The sequence below is a fragment of the Ostrinia nubilalis genome, chromosome 24 (assembly GCF_963855985.1).
Source record: "Ostrinia nubilalis chromosome 24, ilOstNubi1.1, whole genome shotgun sequence".
NCBI classification, from domain to species: domain Eukaryota; kingdom Metazoa; phylum Arthropoda; class Insecta; order Lepidoptera; family Crambidae; genus Ostrinia; species Ostrinia nubilalis.
Window position 1 is genome coordinate 4,562,494 of NC_087111.1, and position 10,203 is coordinate 4,572,696.

Consider the following 10,203-nt stretch of genomic DNA (forward strand, 5'->3'; position numbering starts at 1 on the left):
TTCACATATGACACGATGACAGAGAACTCTCACTTTTGGCCAATTTGCGAGGCAAAATTAAATCGACCAAAAACGTTCCGGAGAGCGATTCTAGACAAGAAAATCGTAACGGCGACATGGTAACGACACACCAAATTGCCCCCCTATCGGCCATTCGAAAGGAAATTATCGGAAGTAGCAGCCCGTACTGCGTCTAAGGCACGCGAATACCATTTTTTCATTTCCAACCATTTTTCGCTCACATCGGAATTGTGAAGGAAGCCAAAGCACCCGGCCGACCGTGAACAGGCTGGAAAAACGCAACTTTATAGCAACACGTATATAAATATACCGGCGGCTAACGACCGTGATTCAGTTATACGCGATCGCTTACACAAAATGGTGGTTGAAACAGGGATGACATATTAGAACAGATAAAAGTGAATCGTGGACAGTTGTGCAATAAGTGACGTGGGGACCAGTCGTTGTATTGAAGATACCAAGATGCGTGTGAGGTTACAGACTTTGTTTGTGTTGTGGATTGCCGTGTTGTCGAACGCGAATGAGGATTACGAGAACAAGCTGACCAAGCTTTGGTCGGTGTCAAGATCGAGCAACAGTGATGGGTCAGCTGTTTTAAACGTCACGAGTGCGTCAATTGTGATACAACCCTCGAGTTATGGCACCGACCAAGTCGCAAGGGCATCTAGAGAGAGGAAATACGCCTTCAAGCCGAGGGCCATACCGCTCCGAAGGGCTGAGGCTCCCCAGGTCGAGAGAAACGTCTACTATTCCGATGATGTGAACAAGTACAAATCTGAGGTTCTTTTCCCCGGTAATTATTTCCCAATTGCCAAAGAGAAAAGTAACGAGAACTTAACTAAGGATTCAGTGTACCAACAAGTTTTTCATCCCAAATCTATACCACTGATCAGGAGTCAAGAGTTCCATGCGAGGTCACTCGACACAAACTCAGACCCGATCATTGAGAAACCCGAAAGTTTTTCAGAACAGCCCGCATCAAGACGATCGCTATCTTGTGAGTAAATTGACTTGTTATCCAAATTGAATTGGAAATCAAAACATTTCAATAATGATTCAATCATTAACTTTAATAAACAACTGTCAGCTACCTTAACCTAATTATTACGAATAAATATTTATTATTTACAATAGTAATAACTGATAATTTGATTGAACAAACATTAATTGTGCTGGTCAAAGACTGTTTTAATTCAAACTGTATTAGAAATAACAATAATAACAAATCCTATTATACATCAATCAAATTTCATGACAAAAATGAGAAAGATCCAAACATAAATAATTAATGATCCGAGTCTATGTTATTTATTATTTGTACCGTCATGTCTGAAGCGTCGTTGCATTTATACAATGATAATCAACCAATTAAAGAAGAAAATCTTGTAAGAGGCACCTCAAATGCCAAAATTACTAATTAATTTTCTAATTAGGAAACCATTCAATGCGATGCTTGCTTTTCTAAAATATACGATCTGTTTAAATAACAATAGTGTATTGTAAATATTCTGATTTGTAAGAAAATCGTAATTTATTCGAATAATTAGAGTTTGAGATGAATGACGTGAAAGATGATAATAAATTATTCATTTATTTAATATTTAACACTAAATGCTCTTAATTATAGCAAGTGAAAGCTTTTAAGAAAAAAACAAATAAATATTCATCATGAAGCATAGTTTTTATAATTAATTAAAATTTTGTCACAACGTACCTACTAGACAATTTCAAGAAAAGCGGTTCTTACTTGACCTGGTTTAGGGTCCCACGCCCAAGGGTTACTTACGCCCGTATTCACAAATGATGCTTGCTTAAGTGAAGCAGCAAATCGAACGCACAGCGTTGAATAAAGCTCTGTGATTGGTTCGTGTGTTACCCTATGCGTCCTCGCGCACTGTGAGACCTCATAGTAATGTTTGTGAATACGGGTCACCCGGGGCGGGGTTTTATTCTTAATCTGATGTATTTTAAACAAAGTGTCATCTGTTGAAGCATAGAGCAATCATTTCTTTAGCCTAATAGTTGCTTTCGCCCCCGGTGACCTTATTTTAATTAGGTAACTATAACCTATCTACAATTTCAGATGTCACATTCGATTGACCCGTTATCAATGTACGGTGAATTCAATTTTATCATTCCATTTTGCTGTATCAGCCATTATTTCCCGTTACATTTCACCGTGGCACGATCATTGCACTTTCGATAATACCTTGAATTTCATTGAAAACGCAACTGGCAATCTTTTCCGCTTGTGGACGGTAAAATGTAAATAGCTGGGGTAGCGTGATCGAGACTGCGGCGAGGTACAGTCGGACACAAATGTTATTAGACGTTGCATTCGGGACAGTATGGATGGACAACGGCCATTAAGGATGTATCTGTGACATCTTTTGTGAATGGGTATTTGCCACCACTTCCCAATAATTCTAAAGCGCTTTTAAAATATGCACTTCATTCTGGTCTTAAACTTAATTAATTTTAAATTACCTGTAAATTAAGAAATTTGGTTGCATTGTAATTGAAAAAGTAGTTTAATTGAGTTGACAAAATAGTGACGTCACTGGCTAGTATTTCCATACAAAATCTATGGGAGAGTCTCATTTGACAGTTTTAAAAAGTACACACGGCCTCACTGTTAACTATCCATTTCCGTTTTTGCTCTCGCTCTAATTAAATGGCGATTCTTTGCGATAGAACGAGATGACATGACTGGAAATGGGCAGTTAACACTGTTGCCGATGGTACGTCAATTGATTGGTGGTGGCAAATACCCTATTGTTATTAGGTGTTTTGCGGCAAAAATGTTTAGTCTAACACAATAATATGCATTTCGGTTCAACACTACATGTATTTATTGTCGTGACCAGCAAAACCGTCCCATTGCTATTGCGACACGTATCGGGCTTTATTCGGATAATCTTGTTCCAGACCATCATTATCAATTCAATTCATAATTATACATGTTAAGGATTACGGTTTAGATTAATCTATGGGTTGTTATCTGTGCCTAAATATGATTGTAACTTCTTTTGTAAGCCTTAAATAAATAAATTCGATTTTGCGTCCGGCTGTACCGATTGATGTTGTGTACATCGCCCTTTATTCACAACTATCAGGAAGCCTTCATTCTATTAAGATGACAAAATTGCGATATCACGTGTGATCTTTTTTTTCCACTAATATCTAGGCTAAAATTACGATCTAAGTGTCATAATTATTTGGCAAACAATAAACCTTATTGATTAAACATTGACTGATTGATAGATAGTCATCAATAAAGTTTAATAAAAAATAATATTAAGATTTAATTTATTTGAGACCGACTATACTACTTTGCGTTTTTACGAAACTGACAGTAGCAATAGTGACATGAATTGTGTATTGAATTAAACGAAGTTTGTTGACTTATTGATTTATATTCTAACATGCTAGCTGTGCCCGCGACTTCGTACGCGTGAAATTTATATTAGTTTGAATAATATTTCCCGTTTTTGCAACATTTTTCTTTACTATAGCCGCCTTCCTCGATAAAATGGGCTATACAACACGAAAAGATTTTTTCAAATTGGACCAGTAGTTCCTGGGATTAGCATATTCAAGCAAACAAACTCTTCAGCTTTATAATATTAGTATGGATTGTCTCATTTGAATGTCTAAATGTGTTTGAATATTTATATCGCGTTTATATTTTCATGAATTGTTTATGAATTAGATTTTCTTTCATTAATTTTATTAATTGGACAAGGAACATAGGTATTTCTCTAATTACACCACCACACGCTTTGTAAAACATGACAATTGAATGCTGTTGTTGTTTTTAATGATGTTTAACAACTGACGTATGTATTTATTTTGCGAAACGAATACTAAATGATTTGAAGATTTATATTATTTTAAATAAAACATATAGAAATTCGAATGTAACTATTTTTTATGTCAAGATAAAATATGTAGTAAAAGGAAGCTATTTTTTAGCCCAAGTAAGACACAAATGGGGGTGAAAATGCGTTTAAAAACACATTGATTCTCATGGAATCAGGTCAGAGCCTCTGAAGTGACCTAATTACCTAGTTTTCTCAATCCACAATGAGGAAGCTCTTGGCCTGCATCTCATCTGATAGAAAATGATGATCAGGCCGAAGGTAGAAGCGAGCTTCACCCGGAATCCTCAACCAGCGAGGAATTGGCTAACTGCTGGAACACAATAATTCTGTTAACATTGTTGTAATAGCGACAGAGTTAGGTAAAATAGAGGTAGCTATCCAGACTCTACCACCAACCAAAAAGAGCAGAAAATATTATTGCCTCCTTGACTCTGGGAATCCAACTTAGGACCTATGGGTCTATACTAAATAGGGTGGTCTTGCCACTAGACCACAGATGCAGTTAAAAGTTTCAAGTTATTAAAAACATTTCTTTTTCTGGTGATTGAACTTTTTAGCGAATAACTGAAATTTTATAGTTCTAACCTAAAGTCTCGTATAAAAGTTTAGATATTTTTCTATTTCATGTATTTGATTACTGGTATTAAATATCCTTTAGTATCATTTTGATAAATACCTAGTTTTATCCCAGTTTTTATACACATCAATAACTTTTCTCATTACAATCATGCAACTTTCGGTTTCAATGCTGGAAGCATCTTAATAGAAATTTAATCGCCTTCATTATTATCTAATAGATTAGTTAAGTTACTTTGATGGAAAACTTGCAAGTTGTCGTTATTATAGAAGTTTCCCTTTTTAACAAGATATACCTAAGGCACATAATATAGTGAATGAGTTTCTTGCACTGCTTCATTTCTGCACAACACAACCTAAATCTGATGATGAATGAATTTTCTTAGACAGTTTGAATTTTACGAATTTACTATAAAGTTATCAGTCATCATAATTTACCTATACATTTAATTATGGAATGATACAACACTAGAGTAATATTGTTGAAATATTATTAAAAATTAAACACGTCGAGAAAAAGCAACATTAATTAATTTTGTTTGTTTTATTTAACTATTTATTTGGATTTTATTGACCTTTACATAAATTAACAAATAAAATGTGACATCATTAAAGAAAATAGATAATGTGTGATTTATTTTATTTTTTGTCTTAAAATTGTTTAACAAAATTATTCTTGAAGTCTTAAAATGAAACAATTTATTTAAAAATCGATGGAAAGCCATAGGCTTTTACTGTAAACGTTGGTTTTCTTATTATGTTCTTGACCACAAAACTGCTATAGTTTTTACGTGACTTCCGTAATAACAGACTCAATCTTTATCAGTATTTGGTATTAAATTTCATTCCAAACTGCTTATTGTATAACTAATACTATTGTGTAACTAAACTGAATTTACAAAAATTCTTATTATTCTTTTGTGGATATAAAAGAAAAACTGACTTAATATTATGTACTTTATTGCATTACCTTTAATTAATACAAGACTGGCTGATCGATACGTCATATCCATAGCCTAAATCGCTGAGTGTAGCTAGAAACTCCAAATTTTGCACGTAGGAGTGCACTAAGAAAGGATTTTTCAAAATTTACCCCCTAAGGGGGTGGAAAAGGGGGTCCAAAAGTTTATACTTATGGGAAAACAAAATCTTCACAGGAAGAATTTGGTTTCGTATCGATAAATGAATAAACGTGACGTGTTCCAGGATTTTTCAGACTTCATCCCCTAAAAGGGTAAAACGGAGTGACATGTTCTGAATATCAACATGGGTATTTGTATGGGGGAGGCCTATATTCAGTAGTGAACGTCCTATGGCTAAAAAGATGATGATGATGATTTGAAGTTTATTCCGACGCAAATTACGAAAACAATAAGGACTTTCTGTGACATAATCAAATTCACGCGAGTGAAGTCTCGGGCAATAGCTCGTATGAAATAAAATTAAAACATCAATCTTACCAATAAAAAACTCTTTGTAGCTCCAATAGTAAAATCATATTTGCTAAACACAATCACGCAGAATAGCGTGTACTTTCATTAACACCTGCTAGCAGTGAGTTAACAGTAATTAACCGCTTCATTCATTTAACTTTAAAATCGTCACCTTCGCTAAAGATTTTAATGATAAAATAATTTTCATACAATAATAAAAGTATCTTCGCTATTGAGGTGAGTATAGACTACAGCATTTGCTTGTAACAGAGTGACGAACCGCTCTATGTTCTATAAGTCTAGCATTTAACTCAGTGCCTGAGGTATGGGACCGGCACGGAAAGTTGTTTTTGTAACGTCGAACGTCAACGAGACTTCAAATCTTTTTTTTTTTTAACTTTTATGTCAAATTAAATGAGTACATAAGGCGAACTTAATGCACTAACTAAAGCATTCTCGACCAGTTTACCTTTGGGTTGAGCAGAAAAGAAATTTGTTCCTTCCTTCCTTCAGATTTATATTATGCTCTGTCCACAGTCACGTCATAATTTATGACAAAGTCACCACTCCCGTGCCGCTCCTATACCTTAGGCTCTGACTGAGTTAAGCAATAGATGTAGTGTCAGTGTCAATGTCACCTTTCACGAAGCAAACGTCGTACATTTAAAAGTGTGTTGTAAAATTCATAACTTTACATAGAAATGCTCTACCCAGTCCCGGGGTTCCCAGTGTGAGCCACGGCGCCCTGGTGCGCCGTAGAATACGATAGATGTTTTAATTTTTGTTCCTATCTACCTCACCTAACTACTATCAACTATCGTTATAGGTGCCTGTACTGTATATTTTTTAAGGGTAGGTCGTCGTGACAAAATACTACATTTGTAACTGCGCCACGGAATGAAAATTAATGTAAACCCCTGGATTAAAGCATTTTCTTGTAACAGAACAACAATACATAGTGCAAATGAAATTCTAGTGTCAGTATCACGCTTTCACGAAGAAAACGTCGTACATTTTACCTCCATTGTAAAATTCGTAAGAACGTTACGTTACATAAAAATGCTCTCGTCTATAGCCACCTTTAGAATGCTGTTCGTGATGACTTTGTAGTTTCGCTTATTACATGGTATTATCACTATTATGTACGATGATCTTACATGGTTAGCGTTCTTTTATCTGGAAGACAATGAAAGTAGTTTTAGATTTGTACTGATATTGTAAACGCGAAAGTTTGTGGGGATAGTTATGTTCATAGTTTGTATCATTCAAAAACTAGTGGAATGATTTTGATGTAAATTTTCAAGTTTAGAGCTCATAAATTGGAATATCGCAATGATATATTAGTTGGGCCACGGTTGGGTTGTTCTCTGTCGAACTCTATGCAGGAAAAGCCACGCAGTCACGAGAAAAACTTGTGTGAAAAAAATTGATTTTGTATCACCTATTGACCTAAACTTAAGTTACCAGAATTTGCAGAAAAATCGTTATTCCCGAACTGAAGCCAGCTACGAAATCTGGCCTGGCTACAATTTGAAAATACAGTGCGATCGAAAGTGTATTTTTTTACGATGAAAATAAGCTCCTAGTGAATTTAATTTTGAATACCTCAACCATGATTTTGCCATTGGATTGAAATGTTTTGATTTCTGTTTTATACGTTGGTTACATGATTTCGCTGTTTTATCTCTTGTATTTCTTGTTATTGTCAGTGTGATAAACCTTGTTATTTATATTTCTTTTCTCAAATTCCAGACATCTTTGGAGAAGACGACGCCGACGAAGACATTGAGGGTGATGATGAAGAATTAGAAAGAGAAGACTCAGAAAACGGCTCCCCAAAACACAAGTCCAAGAAACCAAAAATCAAGAAGACCAAACTCAAGAAATACGTGCTGCCCCTCCTCTTAGCATACAAGATGAAATACTTCGCCCTAGTTCCTGTGATGATTGGAGGGCTAATCCTCCTTGTAGGGGCTACGGGCCTCGCCGGATTCTTCTTTGCGTTGTTCGCAGCTGTCATGGGACTACAGAAAGGAGGCGGTTACTGAACCACAAAATAGTTAAATAAAGTCGACTCCAAGTTGCCATCGAACTTAGAAATAATCTGGACTCTGGCCCCTAGTCTAATAGTTTCACCACCGATCCGTTTCCGACTTTTCCCTGATGTTATGTCATCTTTGAATCATTAATTTCATTGTTTCAAATTAATTTAGAGCTCGCGCTTTTGTAAATAGTCTTTCCTGATATTGTTAATTAATTTAATAATTTATTAGTAGTTTTCATAGGACTAATTGATAAGGATAGGCAGATTACGTAGTTACCAAATGTTAGAAATGTATTATGGTGCTTCTAACGATAAATGATGCAATTATACACACATGCTTTGAGTGTTGCTGTCTTTTATTCATCATCATCATCATTATTTCAGCCACAGGATGTCCACTGCATAGGTCTCCCCCAATGACTTCCACATCGCACGGTTGGTAGCGGCCTGCATCCAGCGCCTTCCTGGTACCTTTATCAGGTCGTCGGTCCACCTTGTGGGTGGACGTCCCGCGCTGCGCTGTATTTTATTACCTTTTTATTATTTTACATAGAGTAATAATATGTAGGTTCATTAAATGTGATAATATAAAACCACACACGTAGCTAAGTTAAATAACATACATTACTATAGGAACCTACTATGACATGACTCTAAACAACTATTTTCAATAAACTAACATTTAGTTTTTAAAAAAATCTTCATCAATCCTAAAAATCTTAACCAGTAAAAATTCCTTCGAAGAAAATATGAAAAGTGACTTTAGATGAAGTAATTGCTTGCTTCTGAAATATATTGTGGTAACTCTACACTATGCGGGACAACTACGGAACCCTACACTGTGCGTGGCACGACACGCACTTGGCTAATTTTTATTTCTAATTAAATAATAATAGTAATATACTTATTATTATTAATTGTGGTAATAAGTATACATCGGACACTAAATTCATAAATTAAGCTTTAATTAATAGCATGTTAATCTAAAATAAATATTAAAATGTAACCTTGTTGGTGATCAAATAAATAAATAAATAAATAATAAAATATAAATTTTACCAAACCAACAGGACCGTAGTTAGGCGGTTTTTTTTAATGTTCAGGTTTTAATTGTATACAGCAATTAAAAAACAATCATTCTGGTAATTGAATGAGTTAATATTTAATTAAACACGAGCTATTTTACTAACTGAAGTTTAATGTTAATTTTCTCTAATTACAATCGACATTTTTGACATTGACAAGTTCAAAATTAAAATAAATAATATGATATATCAAGAATAATGTCTTTGGCAAAACAATAATTACTATCTGTTATTAATAGTAATTAATTTCAGCACTTAATTAATTATTTTCCCTAATAAAATAAAATAAATAAAAATTATTAATTATAAAAATACTAACTGTTGCCGCGACTAAAAACGGGAAATATTATCCTAAATATTTTATGTTGTAAACAACATTTTTCTTTGCTGCTCGGCCACTATCGGTAATAGGTTGATGTTATATCGTTTTTTTTCAAATCGGACCAGCAGTTCCTGAGATTCAACCAAACAAATTAATAACAAACAAGCTCTTCAGCTTTATAATATAAGTTATAGATAAATTTTCCAGAAGTAGATTTAAGAGTATTTTTTAATTAGTGGGCAAATTTTTATATTGTAGATTTTGTAACAAACACTTCAAGTGCACTGAAAACAAGTCATATACTTGTTTACACCATCAATACCCTATGAAAACAAATTTTCTGACATGTGTTACCACTGGGATCACTTAAAAATTAGGGAATAATGGTAAAAGCGGCCATAAATCTTTTTATTATAGCTTGTACAAATTTTGTTGAATATCTCAGATCCGTATACATTGTCAGTAGAATCAAGTCGATTGACCATAAACTGTAGAACCATAACGTCATGCTCTACTTATTTTCCATCGATATTTTCTAAATTATTTCTATGCCTTTATGGTTGAAAAGATTTACTCAGATTTTACTTGTTTACTTACCATACTTTTTACTTTACTCAAGTTTAAATTTGTAATAACGTAATACATCGTTTAATACAATTACAAATATTTATAATACTTATTAGGCTAAATGAGTACTAAGTAAATGCTTGATAGGCCTTGGTTATTAATAATGGTTGATTCTAAAAAAATATCGTCATAATTCACGTGGGCGCCTAAAACTACAGCGGCAGTTGCAGTTGTGTTTGCGGGTTCAAATCCCGCCACTGTGTGAAAAACA

General features: G+C 34.3%; 1 protein-coding gene across 1 annotated transcript; it reads left to right on the top strand.

The window, feature by feature from the left end:
• Positions 1-335: 335 nt before the first annotated feature.
• On the top strand, positions 336-8,302 carry LOC135083701 (uncharacterized). The gene is made up of 2 exons (XM_063978411.1): positions 336-1,018; positions 7,667-8,302. The coding sequence occupies exons 1-2, from the start codon at positions 484-486 to the stop codon at positions 7,960-7,962; spliced, it is 831 nt and encodes a 276-aa protein (XP_063834481.1). The 5' UTR covers positions 336-483; the 3' UTR covers positions 7,963-8,302.
• The last annotated feature ends 1,901 nt before the right edge of the window (positions 8,303-10,203 follow it).